The sequence below is a fragment of the Alosa sapidissima genome, chromosome 6 (assembly GCF_018492685.1).
Source record: "Alosa sapidissima isolate fAloSap1 chromosome 6, fAloSap1.pri, whole genome shotgun sequence".
NCBI classification, from domain to species: Eukaryota; Metazoa; Chordata; class Actinopteri; order Clupeiformes; family Clupeidae; genus Alosa; species Alosa sapidissima.
This window is the reverse complement of record NC_055962.1, coordinates 11,473,474-11,493,291: the sequence shown is the minus strand read 5'-3', so window position 1 is coordinate 11,493,291 and position 19,818 is coordinate 11,473,474. Positions and strand designations below refer to the sequence as shown.

Here is a 19,818-nt window from a genome sequence, read left to right as displayed (position 1 = left end):
CGTTGATACTACTACTGAATGCGTAATGCTTGTGTATCAAATGAATTGTTTGTTGTGCTAGAAACCAAAATTAGCACAAATCCCTAGCCAACTGAAAAGTATGAAAGAGTCTGGTAGATTCCAGACTCAAAGTAATGATTTTACTATTGAGTGGCTGGTGAATTTGACCAGTTGTCTGTCGGTGGCTGGTAGGTATTCCCTTCCCATTTTAAAAAAGTGAATTTTCCAACGGTGTTTGAGTCGTGTCTGCAGGTGTGCAGGAGAAGCTGGGTGTGATGAACAAGGGCACTGTGTACGCGCTCTGGGACTACGAGGCTCAGAGCAGCGACGAGCTCTCCTTCCACGAGGGCGACGCCATCACCATCCTGCGGCGCAAGGACGACAACGAGACCGAGTGGTGGTGGGGACGTCTCAACGACAAGGAGGGCTACGTGCCCCGCAACCTGCTCGGGGTGAGAGAACGCATAGATGACCCCACAAAGGGCTCCTACAGGCAGACAATGAGTAATTATTATTAACACAGGACAAATGAGAACTCTAAATGCTTTTAACCCATACGTTAGCAGTGACCACACACACACACACTAGGAGCAGAAAGACATGAGTACACACAGAATATTAAGTATGCACACGCGCACACACACACACACACACACACACACACACACACACACACACCTAAAGGAGTGGTCAGCCACTTCAGCCTCAGTGCACAGGCATGAATGCTCAGGCATGTGAAAACCGCTGCTCATGTATTGCATGGGTTTGCAAGTGTGCTTTGTCTGAGTAGCACTCTGTGAACACAACATTTCTTTTCTTCATGTTCTTGTCTTTCTAATTCTCTTATTTCTTTCTCTTCCTTCCACAGTTGTATCCCAGAATAAAGCCGCGCCAGCGCTCCCTGGCGTAGTGCCGCTCTCCTCGCCCACCCCTCTCTCTCTCTCTCTCTGACCCTTTGCGCCTCTTCCCGGGCGATGAACTGGAACTGGAACTCTGGGTAGTGGGTATGGATGGCCCTGGACGGACGAGACAAGATGCTGGCCCTACAGCCCCCTTGCCCTGCCCTGCCTCAGCCTCACACAGGGGCTTCAAGCTGCTACCGCCCCGGGCCACCCGGCGGGGAAGACGATCAACAGCGCAACACACACAAATACATGCATATAGACAAATACATGCATGCATGCATACATACATACATACATACATACATACATACATACATACATACATAAAACACTCACTAAAGAGACTACACAGACACTACAGGCAAATCAAACAAGCTGAGAACAAGTTCACCTCTCGTGTTCCCCCCCCTCTCTCTCCCCCGACACATCTTCATCCAGGCTCTGCAAGTCCCGTCGACTCACCCAGTCACAGACCTGATATTACACCTTTACGTTGTGCGTCGGACAAGACAAAGACATGAAACGAAACTGCACGCCTCTCAGAGCCACCCGAAGTGTGACAAAACTGAAGCTTTTCCATTCCCTCTCTCTGTCTCTCAGGCACAAACACACACACACACACTAACAAGGCACTTTGATTCCAGTGCAGAGCGTGTATGTGTTTGCTTTCAGTGCTGTGTGTGATTCTTTCTTATTACCATTTTACGTGTTTTTTTTTTTTTAGGAGAGTTAGTCTGCGCATTGACATTGACTACACATTTTTTATTCAGTCACCAGAATAAGTTAATGAGGCCAAGCCAGATGAATTTTGAGTGCTGTGTTTTCAGAGGAGTGCATCTCGAAGGAGAGACCAACAAAAAGAATGACTGAAGATGTGTGGTAGCTAGATTCCAGTGCATGTTGAAATTGCATTAAATCAATTCTGTATTTGGAGAAAGGGACAAAGAAAAAGACTGCAACAGTTTATTGGAAGTGGTCACTTTGACAAGTTGATAGATGAATGAGTGTTTTTAGTTGCTTGGGTGTGTGTGTGTGGCCATACCACATGAAAGACATATACTTGTGAAACACTGGCAGAAAGACTGGTATTGTGTAAGAAATTTGGGAGTGAGTGATTTTGTCAACACCTACAGTATTTTGACAGAAAGAAGGGCGTGTAGGTTCTATATTTAGCACCCCTAAAGTAGTTAAGCTTTAACGGATGACACCACATATGTGTGTGTGAAAGAAAGAGTGTGTGTATGTGAGTACTCGTGTGTATGGTCAAACTAATAGAGCACTTGGATCAAATGCCACTGTAAGCTTTTCTATACAAGCTGACGTGAAGGTTCACCCTTCATGCTGTATTTACCTGCTTTATTTACATTTTTTTTATGTTGCATTACATCACATTATACAACCCCACACACTCCTGCTCCACATGCGAGTCTTGTGAGATGAGATTTGTACCCTGCCTGTCCGGCAGCAAAGAGCTTTACTGTGGGGTTCTGTAGATACTGTGATAAAAACGTTTTGAGAGGCGACTTTGTTTTTTGGATTTTCTTTTCTTCTTCTGCTGTATGACTTTACTGCCCCGTGCGGTTTCTGTTTGGTATAAGAATACAGTACCTCACACAACCCGTTATATACATGTGCACAATTAAAACAAAAAAGATTCCGGCATGATATGGAGTGATTTTTGTTTTGTGCAGCTAATACTCGGAAGGCATAAGAACCTCGGCTCGAGATAATCCAAAAGCTTGAAGATGCAGTTTTTAGTTCTTCCAGTAGATGGTAGTCGCGCTCTTGTCTTACACGGTAAAAGAAAGGGACATACCATAAAAATATGAATAATATGCTATGAATTCAAAAAAAGAACTGTCAAGCTATGCAATAAAAACCCTTAAATGTTCTTATTAAGATAGCGCTGCTGCATGCAGAAAAAAGCTCGGCAGATGCTTAACCCAGAGATATTTAGTTTTTTTAAGTGATAATGTGCCCAGCTTCTATGAATAACTTGATAATGGGCAGCTGTGGTTATGGTAAATTGTCATTAAGTCGGAGCAAAGCAGCCGCCAGAAAGGAGGTAAATCACCCCCGCCGCATGATAAAAAGGCAAGCTCATGAATGCTGGGGTGCAGACAAAAAAGCCGTTGAATAGGTACCCTGTGCTTTGCTCACCATGTCAACTAGCGTGCGTAGACGCCAGACCAATAAAGTGCAAAAGGCTTTTCTTTCCTGATGATGTGGGTAACAGATGCGCCTCCAGGCAGTACTGACTGATGGCTCTGTGGAGACTGGAGAGCGCGTGCCAGCGCGACGCGTGCATCAACCTGCGCGCTTGAGGTAAACAGAGCACTCCATTCGTTCTAAGGACCCTGGGGGGCAACTAGCCTGCTGTTCGACCGGTGATGGAGGAAAAAGCCCAAATACTCAAGCCCATTAATCAGTCGCCGCCTTTAAAAAAAAACACGGTGATGCAAGATATTTTTCAGATCAGTGTCAGGTGGACGGATGTTGAGGTCAGCTGCAGCACAAAGCCTGAGGAGGCCTACTCAGATTTTTTTTTTACTTCGGCTGCTTGAGTAGGAGGCACTAATGAATTTAAAGATTTAATATTTTAAAAGATTTAACTGGAATTCGTTGCATAGGCAAGCCACTAATTTCAACATTGATTGGTTTAGGCCTATAATGTTCGTTGTTGCTGTAGCCTATGATGTTTAAAAAATACGTGCATTGATCTTTCTTGCTCCTACATAAAGGTTACTAGGCAATGGCATGCTAGCAAAAAACCTATTGGAATCTCACAAAGCCGCACTACATCTCAATCTGCACTGGTGGCGATCAGACTAGTGGCTCAAAATTAAATGAAATGAAACCATATGGCAAGCGAAAACCAAACCTGGCGCAATTACCCATACATCATTTGACAGTGATGTCTGCTTAATTGAGGGTGAGGAGACACAGATGAGCTCGCGAAGAGAGCCCTTGGGGGTTCTGTGGAAGTCTGGCATTCCCGGAGTCCCTAGAGAGAGGGCGGCAGCTGTGCTGGCCAGGAACATTAGGAATATGGGATGGGAGTCGCCTCCACTCCAGATGGCAACAGTCTTAAATTTTATTTAAGGGGTATATCTAAATACCCAGCAATTAGGCTACGCTGCCGACTGCTCCCATTAAATATTCATTGTGATAGGCTTACCCAGGCTTGCTTGAGGGATTTCTCCTCTGCTTTGATCTGTGCATCAATGCATTACATAGGCTATTGCATATTGAGGTGTCTAGATGAAAGACCACATCTAGACACCTAGTGCATTTTCTTTCAGTAGCAAACCCAAATGAAAAAAGGTTTTTGTCATCTATCAGTCTATGTTCACTTAAATACCAATTAACTCATTTCACTAAAGCTCCAAAGCTCCTAAATGGTTCACCCCTAGAATTCAAGCTGAAGATGGTTGTATTGTTTAACAGTAGGCCTATAGTCAAATTCTGCTGCTATTAATATCATACACATGTTTAAATATAATATTATATTATAATCTAAATATATTTAGCTATTAGTTTCACATAGCTGAACCTATGACTAGCTGCAACACACACCTGATCATCGCTGCACTTGAAATTACATGCCTGAAGTACATTCATCATGAAGAACTGCAGTGAAACATTTATCAACTCTCTGTTACTTTTTAAACACTCTGTCTTATTCCTCTGTGATGATCTCAGGTAATTGTCAGTGAACTAAAATCCATATCTCAACCAGACTACTCGCATTCATATAATATCTGGTGTTAGCAATAAAAATCCATAGAACCCACCCAAATCTACTCACACAAAAGATGACCATTTCCTGTTGGATTACTTGTGGAAGTGGGGTTGAGGGGGGTTGTGGGGAGTGGAATGAGCCCCCATGTCGGAAATCTGACGGGAAACAGACCAGCGCGGCCCTCCCCATGGACGCGTGATAAGTTTCCATGGCAGAGGAGGCTCTCCCTGCGACTCGCTTATCTACGACCACTTATGTGAGCCATTATTCTCCTCCGATGTGCACTCAAATATACAGCGGTGTGTGACAAAGTAAGACAGATCGGAGGAGTGTAAGTGCAGTTCAGCTCAACTGTGATTTATCGGCAACATTAAGAAAACAGAAATTCAAAAAGTGACATCAGGCTGCGTGCTGTTGCTGAAATTTCAAATGAAGTGGACCCCGACTGATATGTCAAGAATGTGTTCTGAGAAAATATGTAAACTGATATGCTCTGCTGAAATGTCTCGGAAGAAAGCCAGATTTGGGGAGGACAAGTCATGTGGCCTTTGGTTAGCAGGACATGTCCTTTGTTTCTGCTCATCTATAGTTTACACAATCTAGGCTTAGGGCATACATACTCTTGTTCTTATGGTACTATGTCCATATCTAGAGTCACCAATGTGGACAGGAAAGCATTTTAAAATATGACACTAGAGCACTGAAGTATTTACAAAAAAGGAAAACAGTAATGATAAAATCTGGCAGAGGAGAAAATGACAGTCAGCAACTATACAATAACAACCCAAGTTACTAAATGGACCTTTCCTTCACTTCAAATGTTTTCTCTCTCTCTCTCTCTCTCTCTCTCTCTCTCTCTCTCTCTCTCTCTCTCTCTCTCTCTGTCTCTCTCTCTGTGCCCAATGCTGTTTCCACTAAGTGCACTATCTGTCCTGCTCAATTTCAGTCAGAGCTCACACTGGCCTGAGTCAGCAGGGTGCCCACCTGAGGGAGAGGGAGATTTGCCTTTGCTATTGTCTGCCCTCAGCCATCTGCCAGCGCCTCCAATATGGAGGGGGAAGTCACTGCCTATAGAGGAGAATCAGGAAGTGTAGAGGTGCAGTGTAGAGAAAGAGTAAGATTCAGAGGCTACATGCATATGGGCTACATGCACGAAGGGGAGGTCAAGCGGAGGTTTGCGTGGTCTGAAGTCTGAATACAAATCCTGTTTACTTTTTACCTGGTAAATAAATAGGATTCATGTCTGAAAGGGGTGTACAGGTGCCAAGGTGGGATCTTCTACTGAAATGTAGTTTTTCACTTATACAGTACATCTGTGTGTATAACATTGACAGGATTATGCAGGAAGTAAAAGCAGACCATATGAAGTGTGTAATAAGTCAGATGAGAGTCGTCGTCCCCCCCCCCCCCAGCATCCTGGCCCACAGTCTCCCCCGCCCTCATGGACATTCAGGTCAGGCCAAGTCGGCATGTGATAACATGTAGGGGAAGAGCACCACACAGAGCTGGGAGTAAACAAAGAGTCAATTATCGCGTCGGGGAGAAGGCCACTCCACCCCCTCAACGAAACACTCCAATTCCCCCCCTCTCACTCAGCCGCCCTCTGGCTTTGGACAGAGGCCTACCATGATCTCCTCAGTCATCTGTCTCTGAGCTTGGACTTGCCCACCATCTACCCACACACCCACCCACAGTATCGCCTTCATCCCTGGAAGTCATAAACTCAGCATAGCCACACAATGACAATGGACTGCATGGAACCATTTCTGAACCAGTTTTGTCTGCTAAGCATTATTTGGAAGGCCAAGAAGTCATGTTGAACTTGTGTACTGGTTTATTCAGTTGCAAAACACTGTGCTGCATGTGGTTTAAACAATGGCATTGCCAATTTGCCACTGACTGAAAAGACCTCAGAAAAGTCTTCAAAAGTTTCAGCACTGTATTCATGGTTGTCAGAAAACAATCCCTTAGCCAACACATCAAGATCTATGTGCTTTGATCTAGCAGGCATGTGATGTGCTTCACACATGCGATAACTGAGAAGAATGTGTGGTAGAGGAAGTATGCCTTGTGGTGACGTTAGGTCAAAGCAATTTGTACGCATCGTCATGTCCAAACATTGCACGCATCTTCAAGTAGGCATAGATGAAATACCTATGTCTATGGTAAAGGAATGTGCAAAATTGATGGCATCTTCTAGGAAATGGTTTAACTTTTTTTTTTTTACATAACTGTTTTCCATCAATGGAATCTCCACTTTCCATCCAATTAATAGTTTCTACTGTTATGGCCTTTAAGAAAAATAAATGCTTTTACTTTCTCAGGTGATGGTGAAGAATCTGAAACAAATGTGATAAGTGCCTGATCATTATAAGCAACATGCTCTCCACTGGCTCTAGTTTATGTGTAAAGGCATTTGATTTACTTTGATTGCCAACAAGTCCTATTAGGACGATGAGCAACTCAGGATTTTATTTTGGTATTAGTATGAATAAATGTCTCACTTGTGAGGTTCCTGACTTGCCTACTGAATGTCCTCTCGTGGCAGGTAGCCCCGGTGTGTTTTGATGGTTATCTCAGGGGTCACTATCCTCAGTGACCTCTCCTGAGTCTGTCATCTGTTTATGCTGTGGCTTTGACCATAAGCCGCCCCACTGAGAGAGGCCCTCTTGCCCCTTCTCAGAAACAGCAGTGACAGGCGGAGAATCGCTTAGCGGACCAACCCTCTGGGGAATGATTTTTTTTTTTTTTTTTTTTCTTAGTTTTGTCGGCGGGTCTCTTTAAAGTCAGGTAGGTCTTTGCAGCGTTGTTTATTGGATTTCACCGTCGGAGGAGGAAAACACAGCTGGTGCCGTGTGCAGCATCTAAGCACATGGATGGCTAATGGGGGGGGGGGGGGGGGGGGGGGGTACCGTTTGCCCCAGACTGCTTGATTTAACGGTTCATTCCCATTTCCCAACTCTGGCCCCTGTCTCTCTCTCTCTCTCTCTCTCTCTCTCTCTCTCTCTCTCTCTCTCTCTCTCTCTCTCTCTCTCTCTCAGGGGCATGTCTCACCACTGATAATAAGTTCCGAAGGCTTTTTAAGAAACACTTTTCAAATATTATTTTTGGTTGGGGAAAGCATGCATACGCTCTGCCATTATCAAGTGAAATCTAAGATACATTAGCCCATATGTTCTGTTGTAAAAACATCAATATGTGTAACTTTTAACCCACCCATGATAAGAATGTCCTCTCACATTGAGACATTTGGAAAAGTATAAACATATGAATAGAGAAATAATATCAGTTTCCTATTCTGTTTTCTTGTGCTGACAGGCCAGATATTTTGAGAGCTTCCAGTTTTTTTTTCAGGAGATCGCCTGCCTCAACGTTTAGTCTTCACTATAATCATATCTGCTTGTTTGTTATGGCAGAAGAGGATCATCTGGGATATAGAAGTTATATACAATACATCGTCACTGTACTTCAACAGCAGACTCTATTACCATTGAAGCAAAAGGGAGAGCAGGCATTCCACGAATGCTGGACCTGTCACTATGACCACCTGTGCACTATGAACAGCTGTCTGGCTCCTTGGAGAGTGTCCAGACTCCTCCAAGGGCTCTCCGTCACCGCACCTCTGAGGTTATGTGGTCATAAATCCAGACCCGTCCAGTCTCCTCCAACCTCTTCTCCTCACCTGGCTGGTCCAAAAAGGGGCCCAAGTTTAAAGGGACACCAGGCAACGTTTTCGTGTTAATTAATCATCTTTGTAAGTCGGTATATGGTTAAATGACTCATTACGGGGCGAATGAAGGCTCTCTCGCCCGCCCCTACTGCCTGTAGGAAGAATATCCCACAAGTTCGGTGTATCCTACCCGCCGACCAAAGCAGGATCAGTTTACAGCACAGAGGCAGGCTAACGAAATGCTAGAGATTGTTGCAAACGTGTGTATAATGGCAGAGCCGGCGAAGAAGCAGCGAAAACCCTTGACGGAAGACGCAAAGAAAAGGAAAAGAGCTTCAGACCGAGCGAGGGGGAGTTTCGTAGAGAAAAAGCATCAGGCTTGCCTGGTGTCCCTTTAAGAGCAAAAACGACTGGTAGAAATGGCAGCACATGCGCACTGGTGCACAAGAAAATAAATACTTCAAAGGAGGTGGTAGAGGTGTGGTCAAAGGCTCTAAGTGGGTGGAGCCAGACTAAAGCTGATATACAATCCCTTTAAACTGAATGTGTCAAACTACATTATAATATAACAATATTGCAGTAAAACAATAACAGGGTGTGGACGGAGACATGGTGTTATGAGGAATAAACCACAGTGACTCTGCTGTTGTTCTAAACAATTAAATCTGTTGACATATTATATATAAATCAAACTGGTTTGTAATTGGTGCGTGTAAATGTATCCTGTCAGAGAACAATATGTCGTGATCCATGCCTCAGTGGAATTGTCCCCACCCAGCCTCAGAGGACAATTTGTTTTGTTCCTCTTGTGTGCCCATGTTTTGACCAAAACCTCCACAATGAGTGGCATTATTGCTGAAGTTACTGCCACAAAGCCATCATGAGCTTTGACCTTGAGTCTCACTCAAGTCACTCAAGTCACTTAAGATACAGAAAAGTCCCCTTACAACCACTTGACATGTTTGTAACAGAACAGGTCCATTCTAACATATACAGTATGCTTGGCTACACATGTGCATGCACACAATATGCTAACGTATGGCTAATGGTAGAATTCAAATACTGAGCTGCAGTGAAAAAAAAAAACCTTCACCGCAATGTCTTTTTTTCTCACTCCCTCAGACACAAATAGAAAGCGCCAAGGTTATGCCATCTTATTAATGTTATTAGTAATAACATGGGCTTTGGAATGTTTTCCCAACTTGATCTTGGTGAGCTTACTCTGTCTCACGGCTTCCTGACTCGCATTGTACTTTTTTTCTTTCCCCCTCCAAAGCCAGATGAGGTTTTCTGTGGGATCTGGGCAGCCAGAGCTATTGAATTCTTTCCAGGTTCTTTTTGAAAACTCTTTTCTGAGGCTCAGTCAGGTCTTCGTGTTTTGTTTTTTTTCGGCCGCTGATTCGGGCGAGGAGGAGTCATCGTCGTCGTCGTGTACGGAATGCTCGCTGATCCTCTGCTGTTCACTCCTCCGGATCTCTGTTTTAGGGTTTGTTTTTATTTTGAAACCATGGTGCTGCGAAAATGGGAGTTCTGGTGTGTTACAGTAAACTCAGTAACCTAGTCAGCCAGCTTCACACTTAACTCTTTATGAGGCAGACAACTACTTATGTGTGTCATTTTATCAAAGCACTGAATGGGATTAAAAATGCTGTTTTGCTCTCCCTGCGATATATCATGTGTGGTGAACATCTGCCAAAGAACACTGACAGCAGACAGCCCATTCCAGTAGGAATGTTTACGCTCAAAATAACCCTCGCCAAAGGGAGTGTATTTTCATCTATGAGATATCTTTAAAGGAGGAGGAAAGCTGCAGATTCCTTTGGGGGCTTTCACTCAGTTACTGTATATCAGCAACTACATACCATTATGCAGTTTCACAGTCTGGGGGAAATGTCTCTATGCTTTTTTTGTTTTGTTTTGTTTTGTTTCAATCGTGAAAACTCCCAGAGTCTGCACTTCTGGCCTCTGCCAAAGACACTTGGGCCCCTTGTCTTCCAAAGCATCCAGCAGGCAAATGCAATTTCACTGAGGCCTCCAGTCCATGCCGGACTGCCTGAGTCCCTCTAATTCAATCTGGTTGAGGAACAGAACAGAACAGAACATAGGGAATGAGAGGGAGCACTGACTGAGGCTTAATAATCTCATTGCTGAGAGTCAGCTGGGTGATTTAAGAGTAAGAGTCTCTCAGCTGTATAGAAACAGGGCATTCACCTTCTGATCCCTTACACAAGATCATCATTTTTGTCCACCAATTGGAGACTTGACAAGGGGCTACTGCACAGTAGCCTGCATAATTTCAGCTGATATAGGCTACATTGAAGTCATCAACTGTCCTAACTTCATATTCAGATGCACTTGTTTAACAGTCAGTTTAATGGTCAGTGTTTCTTTTTAGGGCTAGCATGCACTTTGTCACAACATGGTCATTTAGTTTTGGTTTTGTGAACTATGGGTTCTTAGACCAGATGAGGTTGGACCACACAATGACATTGCAAGCTGTGGTCAAATGCAGAGAATAGGGAAACACACATGCTTTATTTTACCACAGAGCTCCAGGCAATCTCTCATAAGCACAAAACACCATCTAGGGCATTTTAGGGCAGCCGTGGCCTACTGGTTATCGCTTCGGGCTTGTAACCGGAAGGTTGCCGGTTCAAACCCTGACCAGTAGGCACGGCTGAAGTGCCCTTGAGCAAGGCACCTAACCCCTCACTGCTCCCTGCAGGCAACTCACTGTGCTGGGATTAGTGTGTGCTTCACCTCACTGCTTCACTAATTCACTAATTCACAGATTGGGATAAATGCAGAGACCAAATTTCCCTCACGGGATCAAAAGAAGATATACTTACTTATACTTATCTAGGCCTATTATGCAGAATAAAGAATAAGAAATAGTTTAATAATAGAAACGTTTGTTTTTGAATGAAACTACAGAGGACATTGTTTTGTTCCTCTCATGTTTTTTGTATGAAAACTCTGACATCCACCTGGAAAAATAGAGAATGCCTAGCTCGAAGGGGACTTCCTGAGGTTGCGCAAACTACAAATCCCATGGAACATCGGGATAGAGATCCTTTGTCCATGCGCGAATGGCTGTGTGGCAAAACGGATGATGTCACCTGTGGCAGTCGGATTGTGTACTCTGCGAATTGGAAGCCGTATTCTATTGCCTTTTAATGCAAGAAAACGAAGTTCAACTGAGTGATGGACTAGCAACAGTAAGGTACGTTTATTAACTTGCGGCTTTCAGATTGAAAATTACTTGCAAAATACGAACTTGACATATTCGATCCGATTACAGTGAAATGCCAGCTAACTCTGCTGCGAACAACTGAACAGGCATCTCTATCATCGAGTGAAGTGGGGAATTCTTTTTTTTTTTTCTTTAACTGCAACTATGACCAGTCGTTCTTTAAAATTGTGGTGCACAAATTATTTTTTAAAAGCCCCGTGCAATGATTCTGTGACACTCTTAGCCTACTTATCAAAGAAGCGTTTGGCATCTGTCGCTTTGAAAAATATGAGCTAAAAGTTTTTTTTTCCTTTGATTGTTACGTGAGTTTTCTAGCTCGCCAGCTGACAAATGCGATGGTGATTTGCATCAATTTGCCTAGAGTATAAAGACGCAGTAACCAGCCCATGTCACGCATGTTTACTCGGTCAGTGGTGATTAGTCATTTGTAACCAGAGTTGTAGCCTACGCTGCAAGCATCTGACAGTGTAGACTCACAAGGGTTTCGTTGGGAATCTGGTGAAGGAGATTCCATGATCATTTCTTCTTATTCACCCAGTAGTATATGAAATATGTTTTGAAATGGACTGGAAAAGGTGACTTCCCGGTCGCCGTTATTTTCTCGGCTATTAGCCTCATTGCTTTGTTACTGTATTGTAGTTAAGCAGGCTCTTAGTAGGATAGTCCATAAAATCAGAAGCTTTCTTTCAGGTGTCTCCATGCACCATCAAATATTAGTTTTGCATCCCTTGTGTTCTGGTTCACTTCGTTACAGCAACAAAGTTGACAGACCTATTGAACGAGGGAGAACCTCCTCACAGGCTTTCAAAAACCTTTTAAGAAAATCCATGCATTCAGTGGAACAACGAGTCATTCAGTCAATGAATTCCAGAGTTGAAAGGCTGTGGTGCTCATCTGACAGAAGAGTAGGCCTACTTGACTCAGCGTGTGTACTTGCATCCCACTCATTGATTAACTGACTTTTTTAAACTTTTTCGTAAAATTTCAGATGTCTATGTCTGTCTTGCTGGGAAGAGTGGTTTGGACCTGCACGAATCTAGGCCATGTTTCCATGTTTAAATGTCAGTCACTGGAGGATGTCCAAGATTATGTCTTGTTTATGCCCATTTTTATAGTCATTCAGTGTGTCATGTACTGTACCCATGTTGTGTGCTATGTCTCCTACCCGGCCATGTCAAATTGACCATGTGGGAGCAGCCCTTTCATCACATGAGTAGCCATAAAGTTATAGACTCACGTGAGTCCTCCTTGTGTGTACCGTTCAGTGGGATTCCATGCTTGTAAATCAAGTCTGTGCATGCATAGTGTGTTCGAGAGAGAGAGAGACCGAGACTGAGAGAGAGAGAGAGGGCGGGCGAACGAACGAACCAGCGTGTAATGTGATTGTCTATGCTCTGCACTGACTCGGGGGAGCACCTTTGCCGTGAGTCTCTGTAGAAGTCCCACCCCTGCTTCCCCAGGCCCTGCTGGCCTTAACTCAGTCTCCCATGATCCTCCATCCAAATCTGTGCGAATCTGTGAGAATGTAGCCTATATCAGCATCCAACCCTGAGAGCTTTAATCTTTTCTTTAACCACATTCCTTTATCTTCTCTCCTGGGACATTCTGTGATGGTGAGGAGTCAATGCTAGTTGCATTCCACGGGTGTACAAGTACTCAGGCCAAAACAAGTGTGTATGTGTGTGTGTATGCGTGTAAGTGTGTGTGTGTGTGTGAGTGACTGTGAGAAACGGAGCGAGAGAGCAAGCTGCAGTGAGAGATAGAGGGAGAGCGAGAGGGCAAGAGAGAAAGGAGAGAGAGAGAGAGAGAGGACAAGGAAAAGACACACGAAGAGAATATTAGCAAAAGAATGGTTGTAACCAGATGTGTCTCTGGAGCCATTTAGATATTTTGTGCTGCACAAAAAGCCCTGTGTTCAATGGGCCCTTCAGAAAAGCCTCCCTGTAGGTAGAGATTGAAATTGAGCAAGTCGAGCTTTGCTGTTGCAGGGAAAGTTGTCCAGTGGCTGTCAAGGGAGACTTTAGGCTTTTAAAAACACGATCCAACCAGTTAGTGGCAGTAAACCGCACACATATTTTCAGCTCTGAAAAAATGGGATACAGTGTGTATGTGTGTAATTGCGGATGTGTGTATGTGTGTGATTGCGGATGTGTGTGCGTGTGCGTGTGTGCTCGTGTCATTTAGGGTTTTCCCTTTGGGGGTTCAGATGCGGCTCGTTGTCCTGCCTTGACCCCCCCCCCCCCCCCCATCCCCATCCAGCCTTGGGATAGCGAGTGCTTTAAGACAGCATGAGTGGACAGTTTCTGAGGGAACGCGTTGACCGTGCCTTTCAAGAACACGGTGGCCTCGATTCTGTTTTTCTTTTTTTTTTCCCTCTCCCTCTCTCTCACTCTCCCTTCTCATCGACCTTGTGTTGTGTGCCATCAGGGCTCTAACAAATAGGCCAGTCAGCATCTCCGACTTTGTTGAAGATGTACTCTTCGCTGCCCGCTGTCTCGGATAGAGTCCGATAATTAGATGGGGGGGCCATAAGGAAAGCCTGCCAGAGGTCTGCGCAGAAAGCCGAGGTCAACAATGACCATGGCGATTTCGCACAACTTTCCCCGTCTTGACTAAGCTTAATCAACACGTAGTAGATGATTAAGTGGATCTCTGATTGTGCAGCCCCTCATGGTGCAAGCAACCTCACCCCATGGCTCACCTCAGCTTCCCTTCCTGATAGATGGGGGCCATTGGGCTGTTGAACGGAATGTGCTCCTCTCTCTCCAGCCCTAACCGGTACTTAGTTTTATTATGTGAAACATGCTTTTCCCAGGCAGTCTTACCTCTGCTGTGCCTCATCCCAAATCCAAGCAGACAGCTTTACAGTGTTCCCATTGAGTTGATGTAGCTTTGTTGTAGTATGGATGTGTAGTACTGTATTTAGTGTGTGTGCGCGCGTGTGTGTGTGTGTGTGTGCGCACGCATGTGTGCGTGCGTGCGTGCGTGCATAGTGTGTGTAATATAGTGAACCTTTTACTTACTCTTGATTTATCCCTTCTCACCTCTGTCTCACTTTTTTTGCAGGTGTATGCGTGTGTGTGAGAGGGTGTGTGTTTGCGTACTGCTTATAACCATGGGCGGATATTTAATTAGTGGGGTGTTGGATTTCACGAGTGCGCCACACACACCAGAGAGTTCCTTTGGTGGAAGGAGGGGCCGTTGCCGCCTCTGCCGCCGCTCATGTTTGCAAATGAGGCGAAAGGCGAGACGCCACCGGGAGCCACAATAGTTTCCGCTCGCCGCTTGTGGGGTGGTCCAGGGGCAGCCGGATCCACTCCACTCACCATTCATTAGGGGCTGCTAGCCCAGCAGAGTTGCCCTGACCTAGGATGGAAATAACAAATCTAATAGAGCACGCCAACATAGCATCAAGTTTGTTTATGTTTATTTCTGTTTATGTTTATGTGGACAGGTAATTACATATTGTCATTTTGTCTTAATGAGTTCAATCCCTGTACTGCAAGTTGCTTGTTTGATTAGTGACTTACTCATTCACACACTGACTCATTTGTTCCCCCTCACTTAGGCATTCATTCATTCACTCACTCACTCATTCATCCATCCACACACAAACCACCAAGCTTATGCACTGTGCCCTTGGTCTACCGGGACTGGATCTGGCTCAGTCTCTTTAATAATGTCTCTCCCAGATCAATAGTTGCTGATGCACAGATATAGTCCCTGAATCACTAATTGCACTGTGATCAATCGCAGCCTGTAAGTGACCCGAGCACTGGGGCAGATTCCCCGTTCTTCACAGTCAATACCCCTTTCTCCCCCATCAACTTCCCTCCAGCCCAGCTCTCTGTATCCATGGAAACATGCCAGGGCCTGAGTCGGTGGATTTTCAAAGATGCTCACATGGCCCCTAAACCTTCACAGCGTTTTTTAAACACGAGTCTGGTCTGCGAAAATAAAGATAGGAACAAGCTATGCACATTGCACGCAGAACTATAAATATTTGGAATAATGTTTTTACGCAAGGCCACTCTGCATTTTTTATTTACCCAAGGCCCACCCATTGGAACTTTTTTATTTTGGGTTTGGACATTTTGGTCAGTGTGATTTCCCCCTTCTGTTGTCCCTTTTGAGGTAGAAATAATGTAGTGTGTGTGTGTGTGTGTGTGCCTTGTGATGTGTCAGCAGTGAGTGCGCTGCACACCAGTGTCGAGGCGAGAAGAGGAAACAGGACAAACTGAGAAGGGTCCTCCCCTACCCCTGTGAATCAAGACTCCGCCTGCCCGCCCCGACTGGCCCGCCCAACCACAACAATGAGACCGTGTGACCCGTTTGAATGTCCCATTCTCCGAGGGTGGTGTGGTTCACTTGGGCCAGACAATGGCCTCATTTAGGGCCGTTTATTCTCTGAGGCCCTGCTTGTCACTACAACCGTCCCCGCTCACCCTCACTTCGTACCAACCGTGATGGTCGGTGTCTTCAAATGCGGCTCTGGCTGCAACCCCACCAGGCCATCAGGGTCTCTCGGTGTTTAAGGTCCTCTGCCTGCGTCCTTTGCCGGACATTCTGGGGTTGATTTGATTCGTTTTTGCTTTTTCTCTCTCTGCTTTGTCCTTCACCGCAGATAAAAGAAGATTATTTCCTCACAGCCATGTGACTGTAATTGCATCAGTCTTTGCACTCTCACAAACACACACACACACACACACACACACACACACACACACACATTCTCTCTCTCTCTCTTTTTCTCTCTCTCTTCCTCTCCCTGCCTTTCTTTTTTTCACTAATACACAGACGCTCAGTATTCTGGCCCTCTCGTTCTCCATCCACCCTCTGGAGCCAGGCACAATGCACCTTTGATCTCCATCAGTTTATTCAATCTCTTTTTGGTAGTTCTTCTATCATCCCCTGCACACACTGGGACTGCACTGCGGCTCCATTGCTCCATATGGCTCCCTGGTCTCTGTGAACCGTGCACTCATGGAAAAGACTGGGGGAAAAGAGCATATTAATCACCCAGCCAATTGATGCCTCTCTGGAGTGCCTAATGTGAAGTAAAAGACCTGCTGGCTCTGAGTGCCAGTGAAAGTGGGCTTCTTCTTTTTCTTGTTCTTCTTCTTATTTTCAGAAACCACAGTCGGCCTGAACCCCCCCTCCCCCCATTACTCTGGAGGTCAAGGGGCAGACCACCCCTCTCCCCAGCTCTGAATGGGGGTAGCTCTTAATTTATGGAGGTTGTCGTTGAACTTTTTCTCCAAGACGTTAGTGGGGTTAGCGAGAGCCTTGCATCTGAAACGCATTTGCCTCTCATGCCGAGACGGGCCGTCTGTCTGGCCGTTTACCATTTTATTAACACTCCTGGACTCTCCTGCAGCACCCCCTGTGTCCTGCGATGTCCAGCAGGTTCTGTGCTGTTCACAAAAAAAAAAAAAAAAAAGAAAAACGTCCAAGCCTTCAGAAACAGGAGCAAATCTCTCTTGTGCCCCTTTGTGAAGAGCGAGGCCGCTGGTTCCCCCTGCTCTCTCCCTTAGGTTCAGCCTTACCAGATGTGGCCGTCCATCTCTGTGAAATGCATTTTTCTTGTGCGCTGCGAGCGATGAAATAAAAGGCTGGCCGGCCGAGCCGGTGGGCCCTCAGGAGTCAGGGGCTTCGCTCTGGAATCTGAAACCCCCGGGTGGGGGGATGGGACAAGCCGGCGGCCGCACGTCAGAATGGCCATTTAATATCCTTTCAATAACTCCGCCATGCCTCTGAATTCTGGTAAGGTAAATATTTGACCAGTATTAAAATAAATGGATCACACCCCCAAAAGAAATTTCCAGAAGAAAAAAAAAGAGAAAGTTCTGGCATTCTTGACCTAAACTTTTTTACTGTCAAGCCGAACAGCATGATTGGCAAGCAGACACTACTGTGCTTGAGTCGGTCAGGCATCCATTTTGCAAAAGCATACCGAAAACGGAATAATTTCCTGGTCATCAAATTATGGGGAACTGATTAAAACCACCTGCCTTTTGGTAATGAGTGTTTGGGCAATTGGCTTTCACAGTTAGGCAGTTGTCCACCATGACCTTGATTGTGTCAACTGTTCCACGTGACCTCTACAGAAATGACCTTTCAGACCCTCCCGATCAACGTCTCCTTGTCCAAGACACTGAACCTACTGTATGTGTCAAAAATGAAATGTTCCCCTTCGACGTGTGTCTGTGTGTGTCTGTAGTACTCTGTACGGTGCCTCTGCTATCGGTGGACTGCTGGCACTGCGTAAGCTGAGCTGGAGCGGGCAGTGCAGGGGAGGCCAGTGAGTGAGTGAGGGTGGACAGGCCTCCCGCGCTCCCTCTCCACTCCTCTATCTCCACCACAGCCGGGGCTAATAAGATAAACAGAGGCTCCCGGCCAACACAAACCCGGGCGTCATCCTCTCTCCACGGACCCGCAACCAGACTCAGCATGGCCGCAGGGCCCCGAAAAAACTCCCCGCCGTTCACAGCTAGTCGGAGGGTAGTGGTGGTGGAGGTGGTGGTGGTGGAGGTGGAGGTAGCGGAGGGAGACAGGGGGAGGGAGAGGAACGCGTTTATTACAGAGGTATGCTGAGACAGCCTCTCGGGCGACGCTTTAAAGTTGTAAAAGAGTTCAGGTAGCATTCCTTCTGTAAATTAGCACGGTGTCCCCTTGGAAAACAAGATAGAGCACAGCATGAACAGCTAGCTTCGAGGTATAAAAAGTCCGACAGCGGCTTGCAGTGCTTTTTAAGTAGGCCTTGCTTGTTCAGTATTCTTTTGGTATTTGTTTTCATTGTCAAACATCCAAATGATGAGAGAGCTGTACATGTAGATTTAAAGGTAGGTGTGTTATCAGGGCCCTTTAAAGGTTGTTTGGGTAACTGAATTCTGCTCTGTTGCCGGTGGCTAAACTGACAGCTAGGTCTGTTGCCAGACCTTCAATTAGATTTCTGTGTGCTGATGACTGAACCCCTGTCACATTCTATCATCATGCCATCTGCCCTGCAAAGGAAGACATCTTCCTCCCTCTGAGCGGCAGATGTGCTTTGCTTGTTTTTGTTTTGATCTTTTTCTCCCCCCTGCCACACACACACAGACACACACACACTCTTGCACAGACGTTTGTCCCACACCTGTTTGTCCCTTCTTTCGTAACCTTGACTGCTGTTTCCACGGTGACGTGGCAGCAGGGACTCGTTGTGCTGCTGACGAGGTCGATAACACCTGACTCTCTGGTGAACCAGGTGCGTAGACGTGTGTAGCATGGGTGGAGACTGCATAGGGAAGGATTTGTGTGGCTTGGTCAGGTAAACAGGACATGATGTGAAATTATGTCTTCTACCCTTATAAGATATATAATTTCATTACATCAGCTGATCGGGTCTCTGCCTGACAATCGGTTGGTCTGGGTTCCAGGAACCTCATGATTCCATGTCGTTTTGGATACAAGCATCTACTTAACAACACCAGTCAACCAGTCAAGTTTAATATCTTTTCCATATACAAAACTGAATGTTTTGCACGTATGGTTCCCGTAATTGGATATTAGGACTTTATTGGCATGAGGTCATTTGAAATGAATACATTGAGTGAAGTCAAGCTTCACGTTAAGCTCCTGACAGGAAAAAAAGCCCTTTGAGGAAGGTGAAAATTCTTGACTCTGTAACCAGATTGTTGCGGCTGCCTCGAGGCCACGACGAATGGAGCTCATGGAGAGTTTCTGCGTTTCATCTCTTGGAAACACAGAGCCAGAGGTGACTCGAGACTTTCACCATTCCTTTGAGGTAAAGAAGAGGTCGTTTCAAAGTCGAGGCTTGTCAGGGTTCATGGGATCCTCGTAAATTGCCCTCATACTTCAGCCGAGCCAGAAGCTACCTTTTCTTTCTCTTTGGACGTGGAATTCAGAGGGTTTAAAACGCTTAAATACCCCTCATCTGATTGATCTCCCAAACATATAAAAGATGTGTTAACCCTTTGACATAAAAGAAGACTTTGATGTGGTTTTCATTAAAAAGAACACATCTCATTGGATTAGATAGGAACACATAATTAGTACTTTCCCTCATAAAATATACATGTGTCATTGGCTTCAGAAGATGCAGAATTGCTCCCATCACTCCCTCATTGCAGTTGTGTAGTAACTGGCAGGGGCAACTTAAAGTATTATTTCCACTCTAGGGAAGTGGAAAGAGAGAGGGGCTGACTTTGTTCTCTGTCTCTTAAGTAGGCTTAATTAGAAAACTCTT

General features: G+C 45.3%; 2 protein-coding genes across 8 annotated transcripts in view; both read left to right on the top strand.

The window, feature by feature from the left end:
- The window catches only part of ppp1r13bb (protein phosphatase 1, regulatory subunit 13Bb), a 59,279-nt gene extending 56,712 nt beyond the window's left edge, over positions 1-2,567 (top strand). For all 6 annotated transcript variants that reach the window (XM_042095551.1, XM_042095549.1, XM_042095552.1 and 3 more), the window contains 2 exons: positions 253-452; positions 869-2,567. In XM_042095551.1, the coding sequence (XP_041951485.1) occupies positions 253-452; positions 869-910 (242 nt within the window). In that variant the 3' untranslated portion in view covers positions 911-2,567. The remainder of the gene's footprint in view (positions 1-252; positions 453-868) is intronic.
- An 8,852-nt stretch (positions 2,568-11,419) lies between these two features.
- The window catches only part of daam1b (dishevelled associated activator of morphogenesis 1b), an 80,876-nt gene continuing 72,477 nt past the window's right edge, over positions 11,420-19,818 (top strand). For both annotated transcript variants that reach the window (XM_042095186.1, XM_042095184.1), the window contains exon 1: positions 11,420-11,540. The gene's annotated coding sequence lies outside the window, so the exon portion shown is untranslated. The remainder of the gene's footprint in view (positions 11,541-19,818) is intronic.